The sequence below is a fragment of the Paroedura picta genome, chromosome 12 (assembly GCF_049243985.1).
Source record: "Paroedura picta isolate Pp20150507F chromosome 12, Ppicta_v3.0, whole genome shotgun sequence".
In the NCBI taxonomy this organism is placed as follows: domain Eukaryota; kingdom Metazoa; phylum Chordata; class Lepidosauria; order Squamata; family Gekkonidae; genus Paroedura; species Paroedura picta.
The window spans coordinates 50,716,844-50,734,153 of NC_135380.1; the positions used below are offsets into that span (position 1 = coordinate 50,716,844).

At 48.1% G+C, this 17,310-nt stretch overlaps 1 protein-coding gene across 5 annotated transcripts in view; it reads right to left on the bottom strand.

The window, feature by feature from the left end:
* GOLGA2 (golgin A2) overlaps window positions 1–17,310 on the bottom strand; it is a 47,388-nt gene that overhangs the window by 5,285 nt on the left and 24,793 nt on the right. For all 5 annotated transcript variants that reach the window (XM_077306697.1, XM_077306698.1, XM_077306699.1 and 2 more), the window contains 12 exons: window positions 16,542–16,600; window positions 15,625–15,766; window positions 13,590–13,679; window positions 13,360–13,467; window positions 13,169–13,259; window positions 10,815–11,161; window positions 4,125–4,238; window positions 2,663–2,887; window positions 2,116–2,215; window positions 1,942–2,030; window positions 641–794; window positions 435–502 (listed from right to left, as the gene is read on the bottom strand). In XM_077306697.1, coding sequence (XP_077162812.1) covers window positions 435–502; window positions 641–794; window positions 1,942–2,030; window positions 2,116–2,215; window positions 2,663–2,887; window positions 4,125–4,238; window positions 10,815–11,161; window positions 13,169–13,259; window positions 13,360–13,467; window positions 13,590–13,679; window positions 15,625–15,766; window positions 16,542–16,600 — 1,587 coding nt within the window. The remainder of the gene's footprint in view (window positions 1–434; window positions 503–640; window positions 795–1,941; window positions 2,031–2,115; window positions 2,216–2,662; window positions 2,888–4,124; window positions 4,239–10,814; window positions 11,162–13,168; window positions 13,260–13,359; window positions 13,468–13,589; window positions 13,680–15,624; window positions 15,767–16,541; window positions 16,601–17,310) is intronic.

The following is a 17,310-nucleotide window of genomic DNA, read 5'->3' on the forward strand; positions in this document are numbered from 1 at the left end:
GCTTTGTGGGAAAAGGAAGTGGGCACGAGGAAGCACAACAGCTGACACCATGCCTCTTCGAAGCACCAAGCTGGGGATTACTGGTTGCTACGGCATATGCGTAAAAATGATATGTTCAAAAGGTTTCACAACATAGCAAGCTAGTAGGCCATAATGTGATGTATGTAGGACACACCCACAGGATACAACTCAATAATCAAAGGGGGATGCAAAAGACATCCATGATTACTTCAACAGACATAGTCATTCCACTGAGTTTAGGAATGTCTAAGACAGGGGTGGCCAAACTGGGCACTCCAGATTCTTATAAGAATTGTAGTCCCTGGACATCTGGAGAGCCAGTTTGGCCATCCTGGTCTAAGGCACAAGCTAAAGCTTGGCCACCTATCCACAGCTGGCACGTCTAGGCATTCACAGCCTGGTATACCAGTCACCTGCAGCTTCTCCATGGCATTCTTTAAGGCTTCGTGAACCTCTGCTGGAACAGAATCTGCTGCAGAACCTGGAAAAGACAAGGAAACAGAATGAGAAACTGCAGATGGGATAACCTTGCGGTCCCACCTACCGGGCTGGGGCCCTGCTTGGCTGGCCTTCTGATTTCCTTGCTTGAACATGCATATCCACACAGAGCAACACCCACCTGCTCCCAATGCAACGTGCAGCTGCTGCTCTTTCCTCAGCGTGGCTATTTGCTGCAGGAGGCCTCTGCACTGCCTCTTCTGCTCAGCCAGCTGCTGCTTCATCTCCTCGCGCTCCTTCTCCACTTGGGACACGGAAGACGTCAAAAAAGCAACCTACGGCACAGAAGTCCACAAGCTGTTGCTTAGCATGAATGCTGAGTCACCTGGCCTCACAAGCAGAGTTACGTTTACCGTAGATGAGGGTAGGCAGGGCATGCTCCCATCAATACCAGCTGGAAGCTGGAGGTGATAAGAATTTAGGAAGGTTCTTCTCCGTCGTTCTTTATTCCATGGCTTCTTCCCCCACAGCTCTCCACATATTAATTATGACACTGTGCATTAGGAGGGAAATTATGTTCTAGGCCCTCATTAGGAATCTCTTAAAAGTGCCTGCATACACGAGTGCAAAGGAATAGGAGTATTTCTGCCTGCAAAAGACTGGCTAATTCTAAGACGGAATCTTCTTTTTCTGTGGCCAGATGCCAACTCCAGCCTTTGTGCACAACCAAAAATCCCTCTGGATAAAAAGCAGGTATCTACTTCAGGAAGCTGGCTATGGGGACTGGAGGTCCAGAATTGGCACTTATCAGACACATGGGACAAGGCACTGCACCATTTGTGCACATCTTAAACTGCCAAGTTCAGAAGAATCAAAAGAACCAAATCTTAAACGTGTCCATTCAGAACTGTTACAACATTTAGCATTTCTTGTTCAGGAACCTGCTGATACGGCGAGCAAACTTTGTGGGGCCTTAAAGGTGTCAATGGCCTCAAACTTTGTTTTTTTTGCTTCAGACCAATGCAGCCACCTGAAGCTTTAAAAGTCAGCAAGGTAACATCAACATTAAAAAATATAGTAGCAGCAAACAGAACAAAGCAGCACCACAGAACTCAGCAGAAAAACAGCACTTAAAACATGCAAACAGCAGTAAAAACTAAAAATAACAGGTGAGACCACGGCAGCAGGTCAATTCAACTAGGTCACAAAAAAGGCTTAAAATACAGGAGAGAAGAAAGGATCCCAGTTGTAAGACCAAATTCAGCCACTAAGCAGCTTGCGAGAAAAGCTCTGACAATCACGACACTGCTCTGCCTCTCCACACAGCATGTCCAGGTTGACAGCAGGGAGGGACTGTGGCTCAGAGGCAGAGCATATGTTTTGGTTCCGTTCTTGCCATCTCCAACTAAATTGTGCGTGCTTGAATGTTTGTGCGTGCTTGAATGTTTGTGGAAAGCAGGAAGGGCGTTTGCTAAGCCTCACCATCTCTTCTCTGTCTTCAAACTCCTCTGGGATGATAAGTGAAGTCATCATGTCCTCCACAGTCTCCTCTTCAATTTCCACTCCATCTCCTACGTAAGTCAAAGCAGAAGCACAGAGCTGGGAATCTCCTTCACAGATCAGCCCTGCCATGTCCCTATCAAGCAGCCTGCTCACCTTCAGCCCTGGGCAACATCTTGGCATCTAGTTCTGCCATGAGCTGGCTGACGTGGGCCTGCAGCTCTTTGTTTTCTTTGGCAATGATCTCCAGGCTCTCCTTCAAGAGAGAGAGGGAGGAAAAAAGAGAAGAACATTGCAATGAATACCCCCAGCCTTCAGAATGCTGATGAGATGAGTAGCTAACAAAGCTGTGTCGGGAGCCGACTGGCACAAGACCGGACCAGGAAAAACAAAGGGTTAGACAACTTCATCATTTCACTAGCCCAGACTCCAAGTCTGGAGTTGCAATATGCCAGCTTCTTCTTCAGGGCCTCCCAGCTTCCCTCCCCAAGGCCCAAACTTACTTTTGCACAGGCTGCAGAACTGCATGCCAATCTCTACATACCCCGATATCAAATCAAATCCACCTGGGCAGGCCTCTGGACGACTGAAATATGCACCCTCAGCAAAAGCCAGGGCTGATCTCAGCCTGCCCAGAGTGCAGACAGGAGCCTCCATGGTGCCCCCAGCCTAAACGCCCACCGTCCAGCTCTGCAGCACTCACCTTGGCTTGCTGCAGCTCTTTGAAGTGCATCTCCGCTGTCACTTTGCCCTGGACTTCCTCGTGCTGCAGACGGTCCATCAGCTGTGTCTGAAGGAGGTGCTGTTTGTGCAACTCCTCCTTCTCGCTGGCTAGGTGCTGGTATGCTGCTGTGTACTGCTGAAGGTGGCCATAGTACTGATCCCGCTGCTCCTGGAAGGCCTGGGCTTCGGCCGTTTTTTGATCCACCTGGGCGAAGCAAAAATCAGCCAGTCACCAAACCTCTAACCTGGACGTGGCAAGAACTACATCTTCCCTCTTTCCTACCTGGCCTCACATAAGAAAGGCAGGCAACACATGATACAAGTAACTAAATGCATAAATGTGTCGCCATGCAGGGAAGCTCAAATGAGGGTCAGGCCAATCAATGTACAGCGAAGCAGTGAGTGGGAGCTGAAGTCTTCTGCTCTCTTCTTGTGGAGCTCAAACTCCAGTTTCATTTACCCCCCTTTTCTCCCCAACAGGGTCGCAAAGCACATTTCATAGCTCCTTTCTCCTTCATTCTAAAAAGAACTCTAAAAATACAGGCAGGCAAAGAGCCCTTCCTCCAATCAAGACCAAGCCCAGCTGCAGGTGGTTTGGGCTCAGCAAGGAGGGCCGGCCTGTCTATACTTAAAGGAGGATGGTTCTTGTGGACCTCTGTGGGTGCAATGTCAAGCGTTCTGCCCGTCCATCTGGCCTCCTGTCTTGCACTAGCAAAGCTCTGTCAGTTTGTCTTCAGGCATTTGACCTCAGCCTGTCTCCTGGATTGATGACATTCTTGTATACGGTAACTCAGCTCCTGCATCCCCTTCGGTCCTGGCTCCTGCACTACCAACTGCGGCTTCTGGACACTCTTCAAGGGCAGAGGATGTTGCGTGAATCTAATCTAGATGTTACTAGGGCATGCCCTTTGGTGGCGAGATCTCTCCTGCCCAGGAAGGGCTGCAGTTGGCTCACAAGCCAAAGCTGCTGGAAGGCATCCCTGGGCCCACACTGCCAACTGAAGACCCAGGTCCAGCAGCACCCTCCAGCTATTATTTTTAATTTCTTGAGTTCTATATGAGCCTGCTCCGGTAGGGTGAGTACAACCCAACCCAGAACAGAAGATATCACATTCCTGGGTCAAACCTTTTCCCACCTGAAGCACCTCCATTTTATCAGGATTCAGTTTCCATTGCTAGAACCCGCCCACCCCAGAACTGCCTCCAGGCCCCTGATCCCAGTTTAGACTCCAAGGTCTGCAGAGAAGAGGCTTTCCTTCTGTTTTATGCTAGGAAGTGCCTGACTTGGGTATCAGCTTGACTTTGGTCTTAATTAGGCATGGAGGGGAGGGGAAGCACATGGAGAACTCGGTGCTTCTTTATACTCCTCCTGCCTTTCCCACAGCACCCTCTGAAGGGCTCCTGTATCCATCGCCCACACTGTAAAGCAGCCCATCTCTTACCGTCTCCTTAAGCTCCACCAGCTTCTCTTGCAGCTGCCCGATCTTTTTAGCCAACTCCTTCTTCACATGCTGCTCAGACTGCAAGGCACTTGTCACCTCCATGTTCTCATTGGTCTGTGAAGAAACAGGACGGGTCAAGAGGGGGGAGAACCCCCCCCCCATTTATTTTAAAGGAAGGGGAGGAATGTACTTTTCTTCTTCAAATAAAGGACTGAATGTTCTCACCAAAGGTTGGGCTTGTTGGGAGCAGCCTAAGATGGAGTACAGGGATGAGCATTAGACAAAAAAATGCCGCCTTTACAAACACTCTGATGAAATCTCAACTGGCTGCCCATAACAAGGAGACGTGTTGATCTCACCCTTCCTCTAAAGCAGGGGTAGGCAAACTGCGGCCCTCCAGATGTCCATGGACTACAATTCCCAGGAGCCCCTGCCAGCGAATGCTGGCAGGGGCTCCTGGGAATTGTAGTCCATAGACATCTGGAGGGCCGCAGTTTGACTACCCCTGCTCTAAAGGGCTCCCAGTGGTTCACTTGGTGACGGAGGCAAGTCGGAGAGAGGACTGGCCTCGGCTCATCCAGCAAATGTCATGATAAGCAGGACATGGGCGCTGTTTTGTGAGGTGACCTTGGTAGGCCCGTGCTAGGACTGGCAGTGGCCCTCAGGCAGGGGTCTTGCCCATCATCTCCGCCTGGTCCGTTTACCCGGAGATCCGGCTGAACAAGGAGGGATAGGATTGGGAGTAAATAGAAGGGCATTTGACCACTTGCTGCCTTTGTCGTAAGCGAGGATTTTATAGGGGTTTATTGTATGTTAATGTTTTATGCTTGTGAACGGCCGCGAGACCATTGGAGGAGCACTGGTATACAAATTGAAAAATAAATGAATAAATTGAACCTGGAACTATTTACATACAAAGCAGATTGCTCTTTCAGGCCCCATTCCAGCGTTCTAACTAGCACACCATCCTGAGATCTTGGAAACAGATAGTGGGTTGAAAGACAACACAGTGAAAACTTCAGCTGAATACCTGCCAACAAAGGTGTTAAACAGGGCTGCGTTTTAGCCCCATATCTATTCAACCTTTATGTATCCAATCTGGCTGAAAATTTTACAGGAATCAGTTGCCATGCCCCAACGCTGGGAAGCTCTCCGGTCCCTCTCCTTTTGTACGTGGACGACTGGTCCTCCTTTTTTGTACTAGGGGTTGGCCTAAAAACCCTTCTTCAAGCTTTCTCAAGCTATTGCAATCAAAATCAACTCCCAATCAACTTCACCAAATCTAAAATAGTTGTATTTTCTAAATCCAGAAAGCTCACCAAGTGGAAAATAAATGAACATTTCATAGAGCAAATGCACCACTGTAAATACTTAGAGGAGTCCATTTCCACCACTCTCTGAAATGGACCCTACATTGGAACCAAACCTCAACCTGCACAAATCTCAAGGGCAAATGCAATAGCGAGATTTTACTTCTCTAAGGGAGGCCAACACCTCTCTGCTGCTATTAAGATCTTTCAAACTATGCTGATCCCAAAACTTTTCTATGGCATACCAGACCTCCCTGTAGGAGTAGAGAGGCTGCAATCTGCCTTCCTTTGTCAATTATTGGGTCTTCCCAAGTGCATTTCTGCCTCCACAATACACTTGGAGACTGGCATCACCCAATCGGCTCTCTAGCCTGGCTCCGTATCTTTAAATACTGGCTCCGCCTGAACTTTAGAGCCCCAGCTGGGAGCTTAGTCTACCTTATGTTGTCTGTTGTCTGATAAGTTTCTATCTCCCTGCTTCATGAAGATTAACATCAAACTACCGTCTTTGGGCAATGCCAAAGAATGTTCAAACTACCGCACCATTGCACTCATTTCTCATGCTAGCAAAGTTATGCTCAAAATTTTACAAGCTAGGCTCGAGCAATATGTGGACCGAGAACTTCCAGAAGTACAGGCAGGATTTCAAAGAGGCAGAGGAACTAGAGATCAAATTGCCAACATACGCTGGATCATGGAGAAAGCTAGGGAGTTCCAGAAGAACATCTACTTCTGCTTCATTGACTATGCAAAAGCCTTTGATTGTGTGGAGCACAACATATTGTGGCAAGTTCTTAAAGAGATGGGAATACCAGAGCATCTTATTTGTCTCTTGAGAAACTTATATGCAGGTCAAGAAGCAACAGTGAGAACTGAACGTGGAATCACTGATTGGTTCAAAATTGAGAAAGGAGTTTCGGCAAGGCTGTATACTGTCGCCTTGCCTATTTAATTTGTATGCGGAGCACATCATGAGAAAGGCAGGATTAAAAGAGTCACAAATTGGGATCAAGATTACAGGGAGAAATATCAACAACCTCAGATATGCAGATGATACCACTCTAATGGCAGAAAGTGAAGAGGAACTAAAGAGCCTGTTGATGCGGGTGAAGGAGGAGAGTGCAAAAGTTGGCTTGAAACTCAGCATCAAGAAAATGAAGATCATGGCATCCGGCCCTCTCAATTCCTGGCAAATAGATGGGGAAGAAATGGAGATAATGACAGATTTTATTTTCCTGGGCTCCAAGATCACTGCGGATGGGGACTGCAGCACAGAAATTAAAAGACGCTTGCTCCTGGGGAGGAAAGGTATGGCAAATCTAGACAGCATCCTAAAAAGCAGAGACATCACCCTGTCAACAAAAGTGCATCTAGTCAAGGCTATGGTATTCCCAGTTGCAATGTATGCTGCGAAAGTTGGACCATAAGGAAGGCCGAGCGTCAAAGAATTGAGGCTTTTGAACTCTGGTGCTGGAGAAGACTCTTGCGTGTCCCTTGGACTGCAAGGCGAACAAACCGGTAAGTCCTAGAGGAGATCAGCCCCGGACTGCTCCTTAGAAGGCCGGATCCTGAAGATGAAACTCAAATACTTTGGCCACCTCATCAGAAGGGAGGACTCCCTGGAGAAGAGCCTAATGCTGGGAGCGATCGAGGGCAAAAGAAGAAGGGGACGACAGAGAATGAGGTGGCTGGATGGAGTCACTGAAGCAGTCGGTACAAACTTAAATGGACTTCAAGGAATGGTGGAGGACAGGAAGGCCTGGAGGATCATTGTCCATGGGGTCGCGATGGGTCGGACACGACTTCGCACCTAACAACAACTGTCTTTAGGCCTGTCTCTTGAACTCTTGGAAAACCTTGAAGAGAACCAAGCTTACAACACCATCAGGCAACAAATCTTGGATACTGACTATCAGAACACTATTGCCAGAGCACATAGAACATGCTCTCCCATCTTTTTTTATATAGCGATTTTTTATGCTAGCAAGGCTAAACCTTCTACCAATGGGAGTAATGAGAGGTCGATATGCTAAAATCCAATATGTTGACAGACTCTGCTCATGTCCCGCCAAGAAACCTGAGTCAGTGGAGCATGTTCTCCTCCTTTGTGAGCAACACATCCATCTCAGAGAAGGCTACATTTATCCTCTCATGAGGGTGAGCAAGATCCACGGTCCCTCAACAGAAGTGCACTCTCTTTTACTGGATCACAATCCTCAAGTAACTGAAGGCATTGCAACATTCCTCCATGGGATTTTCTGCAAGTGATCTGTGATTTGAATTGCTTTGTCTTGTATATATCTGTTTTGCTATTATGCCAATAAAGGTATTTGATTTGAAAACTTCAGCTCAATCTACAGCAACACTGAAGCCTACAAAACTCCACGCTAGGGATTATCATTAGGAGAAGGGCGGAAAAGCAGACGGCCTGCACTGGTAACTGGGGCAACTCTACACCGGAGTTGCATTTGGGATTCTGGGCTGCACTTTTCCACATAGCTAACTGTGCAGCCTTCTTTGGGCAGAAGAGCCTCCTCTTCCAGAGGAAGGCTCTGCACTCAGCTGAGTGGAAAAAATACAACCCACAGAGGTCAGGTCACAACATTTTGCAAATTTAAAACAACCCTACAGAGCTGGGGGGGAAATATAGGAATGAGTAATGTAAGCATCAAGGGACTGAAGGACTTTTACATATGAGAAAATGCAAAAGCATAGCAGGCTTTTTTAATTTAGAAAAAGTCAAAGAAAACGGGAAGAGAGAACATCCCCCCACCCCATTCTAGACCCAGGACAATGTAATTACCAGTGAGTGGAGACAAAAGGAAACACGGCACTGCCCAAGCGAGTGCAGGGCACCAACAGGGAACCAGAGAGGGTGAGCAGCAGCAGAAGAACCTCATTTACGTGTTCACTTAAAATTTTTAAAACATCAACATTAGAGGGGTTGAAACATGTTAGGTTGTTTATCAGATCATTTATCCATGTGTCCATATGTTCTGGATTTGTGCAATAGTGTGAAGCTAATGTTGAATTTTTAAAATTGAGATGTGCACAGGAATGATAATCAATATTTATATCTTAACTAGATCTAAAGCCCATTTCACTTGGAAATGAAATGGGCCCTAGATGGCCTGAGAGCAGGCCCACCCCCCACCCGAGGATCTCTCGAGCTTTCTCCCGGCTGGCGGAGCGGCCGCTCCGGCGGCCGGGAGAAGGTGGCAAGGCCCACCCCCCCACCCGAGGCTCTCTCGAGCCTCCGCCGGCCGGGAGAAGGCAGCGTGGCCCACCCCTCATCCGTGGCTGTCTGGGCGGGTGAAGCAGCCAATGGGCATTGGCTGCTTGGGGCGGGATGGACACTCGGAGGGGCCAATCAGGAGCTGCTTCGCGGCTCCTAATTGGCCCCTCCAAGTTTTTATCACGGACAGGGCCCGCCCTAACTCCTCCCACAGTGCCCTTACTGCTTTATTCAGTCCGCGGCGCTCTGCGCCGCGGGGCTGTTTAAAGATATTTAGCATATTCTTCTGCAGCTCAACCTCTAAAGTTCCTGATACAGGTTGGGCTGTTTTGTTCCCTCTTTCGTTGTTCACTCCAACAGGGGACCAAACAAATTCATATTTCCCACCCATTTGGAACACCCTTCCAGGGTAGTCAAGACAACCCAGGGTTTCAAAAAACCCTGGTTGAGAAAGCCTGGACTAGATGATTATGTCCTTATTGTGATGGTACAGAGACATAGGCGGGAAAGCCCCAGTGAGTGGCATCCCAGGCTCAGTCCTGGTCAATGGAATCTCTGAGTCTTCCACCAGCCTCCCAGGCCATCTCTGTAAATTCATAAGGACTAACACATGCTTCGGGGTTTTAAGGGCCTGTATTATGCATTTTCTAGGCAGACAATACAACCAAATGTACACCATACAGCAGGGGTTGTCAACCTATGGTCCTCTAGATATTCATGGACTACAATTCCCATGAGCCCCTGCCAGCAAATGCTGGCAGGGGTTCGTGGGAATTGTAGTCCATGAACATCTGGAGGACCACAGGTGGACTACCTAGATATAAATATTTTTTTCTCTGATATTCAGTCAGAGTAGTTCAGCAGTGGAATACGCTGCCTAAGGAGGTGGTGAGCTCCCCCTCAGTGGCAGTCTTCAAGCGAAGGTTGGATACACACTTTTCTTGGATACTTTAGGAAGCTTTGGGCTGATCCTGCATTGAGCAGGGGGTTGGACTAGGTGTGTGGCCCCTTCCAACTCTATGATTCTAGGAAATTTATGGATCGTGTTGTTTGATTGCCCCAAATTTTGAAATCTAGGAGCCATTATTTAATCATGACTATCTCTTCAGAAGATAAATCATCTTGGTTACTCAGAGATTAACCAACTACTTTAAGTGTGGTGAAATTTCTGCCAGCTGTTAAGTTATGTAATAACTTCTGTAATAACTTTTATGCTTTCCTTTTTGGGGTGAGGGTTTGCTGTTAATGACTCTGGTTGTGAAAATAGTAATTAAAAAGAAAAAAAATCCTAGTTGTGAACAACATCCCGTAAAAGACGCCAGAGTACCTACTTTGCCTAAAACAAGAAAACCCCAAAAGACCCGAAAAGAGCTCGCATTCCTCAGTGCGCATGAAGAAACATGGACTGACTCTCCAAAAGAAAGGCCCATTCATGTCATGCAAATTATGTCTACTCAGGTTTGTAAGCAAAAATTGTTATGGTCTTCTCTGTAGCAAGATGGACCAAAAACTTGTTTTTTTAACAACACCTGAAGAATTGGTTTTTATACCCTGCTTTTTCACTACCAGAAGGAATCTCCAAGCAGCTTATAATCACCTTCCTTTACTCCCCCCCCCCCACAATAGACACCCTGAGGTCGGTTAGGCTGAGAGAGCTCTGAGAGAACAGTCCTAGTAGGACTGTGACTGGCCCAAGGTCACCTAGCTGGCTGCAGGCGGAGGAGTGAGAAATCAAACTCAGCGCTCCAGATTAGAAGCCGCTGCTCTTAACCACTAGAGCAATCTGGGATTTACTTTACATTGAAAAATATGTAGGCAGCTGGGGATAGCCCAGAAAGCAAAACAAGAAAGAAAAGCTGGCAACTGGCCACAAGCAGAGAATACCTCCATTCCCAGGCAACAAGGGGCCAAACAGTGAAAAATGTTATAAGGCGAAAGGCAAAGTAGAAGCATTTTAAAGAAAACAAAATTGGGGACAGATGAATGCTGCTGAACAAGCAACTTATGACAAAGGACTCTCCTCTGGTACTTTATGACCTCATTCTAGCTTTCATGGGGTCCCTGCCACCAAAGGAAAAGGCCAGCTATAGGATCACTCCTGGCGACAGAGGGAGCTCCTCCCTGTGACCCCAAGGAGGGACGCACCAGTTTGACAAACCCATTCTGCAGCTCAGCTAGCTGCTCCTTGAGCTCCCGGTTCTGGGTCAGGGCCCTGCTGATGGTTGCCTTGTCGCTCTGCATATTCTCCAGGATCTGCTGCCTGTCCACAGCCTCCTCGCTATAGCGCTGCAACGCCTTCTCCAGCTCCAGCAACCGCTCTTCCTGCTCTCGGTTGAGGCGGCTCAGCTGCTCGTTGTCCTGCACCTGGCCGCGGCACTGCTCACGGAGCTCCTCCTTGTCCTGCAGCAGCCGGCTGACCTCTTCCTGCAAGCGCAGCTCCGCTTCCGTGGGCCCCGCAGCAGGGGCGGGCTCTCTCTCCTGGGGCTTCGGAGCTGCATGGTCAAGTCAGAGACAGGCAGGTCAACAGGTGGCCATGGCTGGAGGAGTCGAGGCCTCCTGAACACAAGTTCCAGGCTCTGTGCCAACTCCAGCACAGGAAACGTAACTGCTGCCCAACAGCACTAACAGGGACCTGGTCTCTCCGATGTCTCTAGCTCTCTTGGGATTTCCCTGAGCAGACAGGGTGAAGGCCTACTCCCAATCTACCAGAAGCTGCCTTCAGTTCTGCCACATGAATTGTCAAGGGCTACTGGTGCACTAAATAGTAATAATAAAAATATACAGGAATATTTTAAATGAAGAAAAGTTGGGTTTTATATGCTGCTTTTCTTTACCAGGAGCCTCAAAGTGGCTTATAATCAACTTCCCTTTCCTCTCCCCACAACAGACACCCTGTGACGGAGGTGAGGCTGAGGAACTGCCTGGTCATAACAGCTCCATCAGGGCTGTGATGAGCCCAAGGTTAGCCAGCTGGCTGCATGGGGAAGACCAGGGAATCAAACCTGGCTTGCCCAATTAGAAGCTGCCACTCTTAACCATGACACCATCACACCCTTCCCTGGTCGACTCAGGGAGGCTGACAACAAAAACAATCACACAAATTACACGTGAAAATATTTTAAAATTCACCTTCAAATAATTTGTGCCTTTCTGAGGACTGGCCAAAACTTGGAGGAATTTTTTTATTGGTGGATGGGTTGTAAAAGCAGGGAGGCTGGCATTCATGGTATTCTTCCCCCCTTCCTACCAACTGAGCTGAGGCAACTTGTGGAATTCTGAAACATAAGAGCTTCCCTCCCAGAAAGCTCCCAATCCTCAGGAAAAAGGTGCTCAGGCTTGATGGAGAAATGCTAAGGAGAGGATACTGGAGGATTAAAAATAGTAGCAAAAAGGATTGGGCTGTTGGTTAAGCTAGAGGCAGAAGGAGAAGGGGGAGAGCAAAGGATCATTCACATGCAGCATGTTCTTGGCACAAGGCTAAGGGACTTGGGAATGTTCAGCCTGAAGGAGGTTGGGAGGGAACCCTATTGCTCTCCTGAAGTATCTGAAAGGTTGTCACTCGGAGGCAGGCAGGGAGTACTTCCTGTTGGCAGCTGAGGACAGGACCTGCAGTAATGATTTTAAACTACGTGCAGAGTAATTCAGTGGTGGAATGGGCTGCCTAAGGAGGCTGATCCTGCCCTGAGCAGGGGGTGGGACTAGATGGCCTGTCTGGCCCCTTCCCACTCTGGCAACCTTTCCCTCCCACTTATCACGGACACCTGATGTCAGCCAAATCAGTGTGTGATGATCAAAGATAGCCAGTGAGTTGATTACAGCAGAGCGAGTAAACAATTAAGGAGCAAAAGCTAAGCATAAGCTTGAGGCCTCCCTCTCTCCTTCCCCTCGCCTAGCATGGCCTATTTTCCAGCAGGCCCCCTCCTCCTCTATCCCAGCTAGTTCTCACCCTGGAAATGAGCCTGCCTGAGATAAAAGTCTTTTGAGAACAAGGACAGAGGGTGATGAGCAATGAGGGAGGAGTTCCTCATTTGGGAACCTGTTCAATTCCTTACATCAGACACCGACTCCCCTTTGCTTTCCACAAGGATCAGACCACTGAGCTAACTTATCCTAAAGATGCCTATAAAACCAGACACCCCCCCTCCTTTTTCTATGGGATTGCAGGAGACACACATCTAACCATATCTAATCTGGCCCTGTGATGACTCAAGAAGGAAATCGCAGAATATGAAGGAATCGTTTCATCCATACAAAGATAAACTTGGGTTTTCCTGTGCCGATACATGTCTGCTACAGTCACACTGCACTGTGCAGCAAAATGTAATGTGTGAAGGGCCTGGAAGCGCTGCAGAAAGAACTAAAAGCAGGAGAAGCAGATTGCTGAATTGCTAGGCAAGGGAAACATCACCAAAGAGCACATAACAGCAGGACCGTGAGAAGGGAACAAAGGGAGCCCACAGATGGGCAGGGGGGGCTTGGCTTCCCACTCAGAACCTTACCCGACTGACTGTCAAGCAGCTCAGACAAATTAGCTTCCAGCTCCTGGATGCGAGTTACATTCAGGCCTTTCTCTTCTGTCAAAGTGTGGACCTGTATCACAAGAGAGGAGGGAAGCCCCTGTGCTGTGATCCTCACTTTTCAGGGTAGGTGATCAGCTTCGCTTCCTTGCAACATGGCGCTTACACCTTACCTGTTCAGACAGCAACTGCACCCTCTGCTGCCAGATCCCCCCTTCCTCCTTCAACTTGCGGACATACTGGTCCCGTTCAGCCTGGAGCTGCTGGAGTGACTCCGTTAGCTGCTCAAGGAAAAAAGAGAGTCAAGCAGTGTAGGGGAAGCTGCTATGAAGATTGTGTTGCCAGGCCAGTCACAAGAGGATGGATACAGGGGGCTCTTTTGGCGTCATCCTTCGGTTCTCACCTGAGCAATCTGTGTTTCTAAGTTTGCTCTCTCCTCCAGCGCCATCTGCAGCTGTTGAGTGGCATCTGGGATCCCAGGCTGGCTTGCAAACTGGCAGAAGAATTACACCAATGGTTATAGAAACATTCAGCCAGTCTCAATTCCTCTCCTCCCAGATTCAGCAGCTGACAAGAGGTTCCCACAGTTCTAGTAGCTCCAAATTGGAAACATTATTGACATCGATCATTTGCACTAGTAGAAGAGACACAGGGGAAGGGGGTATTTAAGGGGCAGAGGATCTCAGGGCAATGGAAGGATCTGCTCGCTGATGTAAAATTTTTTATTATCTTAGTTCCCATTTACTTTTCAGTCTGTTTCCACCTCGTTAGAAATATATCCAAAAGAGCCCCCCCCCCCCCCGTTCTTGAATTGCAACTCTCTGTATCTACCTCCTAAGGTTCTTATTCTTCCTACCCCCTTGTCCGCTTACATCTTAATTCCGGAATCCTTGATTCCAAAGTTACAGTATTTGTTGTCCAACTAGTGGAATCTTAAGGGGCAACATTAGCTTTAAAAAACTATGCTGAACTTTTCTGGTGAAAAATGCAAAGTTCTGAGGAGCAAAGTGCACAGAGCTCTCTCTAAGATGCACAGGTATAGCGGTTACGAATCAAGCACACAATTATTCAGTTGCTTATGAGAAAGGTGCTCCGTTACAGATTTTCCTCTAATTACCAAAGTTTGCCAAATATGTCATCTTGAGAACTATTTTGACTAAACCTGCACATTTCAGAGTAGATCCATGATAGGATACCCTGACTTTTTTAAATCAGACCTTCCAAAAGTATAACAGAACATGTAGTGGAAAGGAACAAGAATTCAGTAGCACCTGAAGGACTAAGGGAACAGGAGTGGCAGAATAGGAGCTTCATGGGTCACTGAAACCTCTCCAGATAAATACCTTCAGAAGTAGGCAGTGAGTTACAAAAGCTCCTCTCTAGGCGTGTTCAGGACAAAAGCGGGAGGGGGGTGATTGTTCCATTTTGGAAACATCTGTATTTTCAAAAAATCCCAGGTCACAATCCCGGTGTGGTATTTGGGTCTGGGATTTTTTAGAAATCACCAATTTTCTCAGGTTGAATAGACCTGAGAAGAAAAATGTTGATTGTTTTAAAAGTCTGCCTGTCCCTGACTGCAGATTTCCCCGGAATGTAGAATTTTTCAGTCAGTCAGACCCCCTTCCTCCACAGCTGCAGCTGGGCTACAAAGCAAGAAGACCCTCTAGCAGCTTGGCGTATTATTATTATTATTATTATTGTTGTTGTTGTTGTTGTTGTTGTTGTTGTTGTTGTTGTTGTTATTTCAATTTATTTCCCGCCACTCCCAAATGGCTCGTGGCGGGTTACAGCGTCTTAAAACCCCATTAAAACTCCCATTAAAAGACTTTAAAATGTCACAGCATGGCGGCACAATAAGATCCCCTTCCTACCCCCCTTCCTAAAAAAGAGGGGTGGAGGAGAAGGAGGTCAATGGTGTTCAAGAAGAAGCCCAGGGGAGGGCAGTCGATGTACCACAGCAGCCCCAGCCTCAACCATAGACCTGGCGGAAGAGCTCCGTCTTGCAGGCCCTGCGGAACGTTGAAAGGTCCCGCAGGGCCCGCAGCTCTCCCGGGAGCTCATTCCACCAGGTGGGGGCCAGGACCAAAAAGGCCCTGGCCCTGGTCGAGGCCAGGCATGCTTCCCTAGGGCCGGGAACAGCTAGGCGTGCTTCCCTAGGACGTAGTGGTTAGGAGTGTGGACTTCTAATCTGGTGAGTCGGGTTTGATTCCCTGCTTCCCCATGTGCAGCCAAGCTGGGTGACCTTGGGCTTGCCACGGCACTGAGAAAACTGCTATGACCGAGCAGGAATATCAGGGCTCTCTCAGCCTCACCCACCTCACAGGGTGTCTGTTGTGGGGAGAGGAAAGGGAAGGCGAATGGAAGCCACTTTGAGACTCCTTCAGGGAGAGAAAAGCGGCATCTAAGAACCAACTCTCCTTCTTCAATGCAATGATTACCTGCTGAATCATCAGCTCTGCCATTTCCAGTTTCTTATGCATGTCTTCCACATCCAACTTCAGGGACGAGTTCTCTGCAATCAGCGCACGCAGCTTCTCTGACAGTTCGGAGTTCTGCTGCTGTAGCTCGTCGCTGCCTTTGCTAGAAACACACATAAGCAACTAGTACGGCTGTTGCAGCCACTACATACAAGAGCTGAGTCCTGGGCTCTGCCACTAAGGTGCAGCAGACATCAGCTTCCAGATCCAAAGTACAACATGGGAACCAACACATTTCTCCTTCTTAACAATGGCCAGACGCGCATGAGCAGGGCTTCTGTATTTTTTATACTTTTATAGAACAGGGGACTTTCCCACAAGAAGCTGAAATAGCCAGTATGGCAGACAGCGCCATCCAGTCACAGCCAACCTCGACCAGCCCTGTAGGTTTTACAAGGCAAGAGACGGACAGAGGTGGTCCAACATCGCCTGCTGCTGCGTCATAACCCTGGACTTTCTTGATGGTCTCCCATCCAAGCTTCCAAGATCTGATGAGAGGCTAGTCTGGACCATCCGTGTCATAGCAAAACACTTTATTCTAGTCTAGGCAGCCACTAAAAAGGAAGGAGGAACATGGATGGGGCCTACAGGAATCATTAGTGCATAAAGGGAACTGTGCCCACAGTAAAATGCACTCTTTGCATATGGATCCAAAGGGAACACCTCTTCTGGTATGTGACCATTTAAGGCACTAAGATCTACGAGGGCTTAACCACTGCTTTGGCTGTTACTTCTCTGATACGTGACAGGATGGATAAGCCAAATAATGCCTCTCCAGCACAGGAAAAGAGGGAAGGATGCAGCTCTGGAAATCCCAATTTGTGCCAGAAGGAAACCCTTGTGGATCCAAGCACAGCAGGAATACTGATGAATCTTACCTCTGCTTGTAAACTTCCAGTTTCAGGCTGTCTCGGTCTTTTGCCAACTCTTTATTAAGCTACCAATACAAAAAACAAATTAATCAGAGATCAGGATCCCGGGTATTTATATATGACGTATTTTTTCCCATTTATGCCCTGCCTTTCTTCCACAAGACTCAAAGCAGCCTTCGCAGGGTGCCCAGGAAGACCCCTGACCAGGCATTGCTCAGATCCAGACCTGCTTGGCTTTTCGTGAGTGCACAGCATAGTGGGAAGGCATATTGATAGTCTCTGCCACACCCCATTCATTTTCCCATTCCAAGAATGAATATTATTTCCCCTCACGTACAACTCTTGTGGATTCAAATTGGAAGTCGGAAAGAGCAGGCAGTACAATCTACCTACTGCCTTTTTATCTGACCTCGACCCTCTCCAAGGGACTCAGGGCTTCCCTGCTCTATGCTGGGTCAGGTTGAAAGAAAGAGACTGGCCAAAGGCCAATCGGCAGATTTCTTGGCTTATGTTCCACATGCAGATGGCCTCAGTTGCAGCCCCCAGTACCTCCAGTTAAAACAGTTTGGCAGGGAAAGGCTCAAGTCTGCCAGAGACCCTGGAAATCCGCTGCCAATGCAAGACGTGACTTTGCTTCCGACGTGAGTTAAACTGATGTTCCAGATGGGATTCCCCTCCCTAAAGTACTTGGCGGGGTGGCCAAGCTGCTGGCAGGGGCCACATCTGGAGAGCCAGTTTGGGCACTCCTGGTGTATGGGAAGAAGGAATCAGTTTC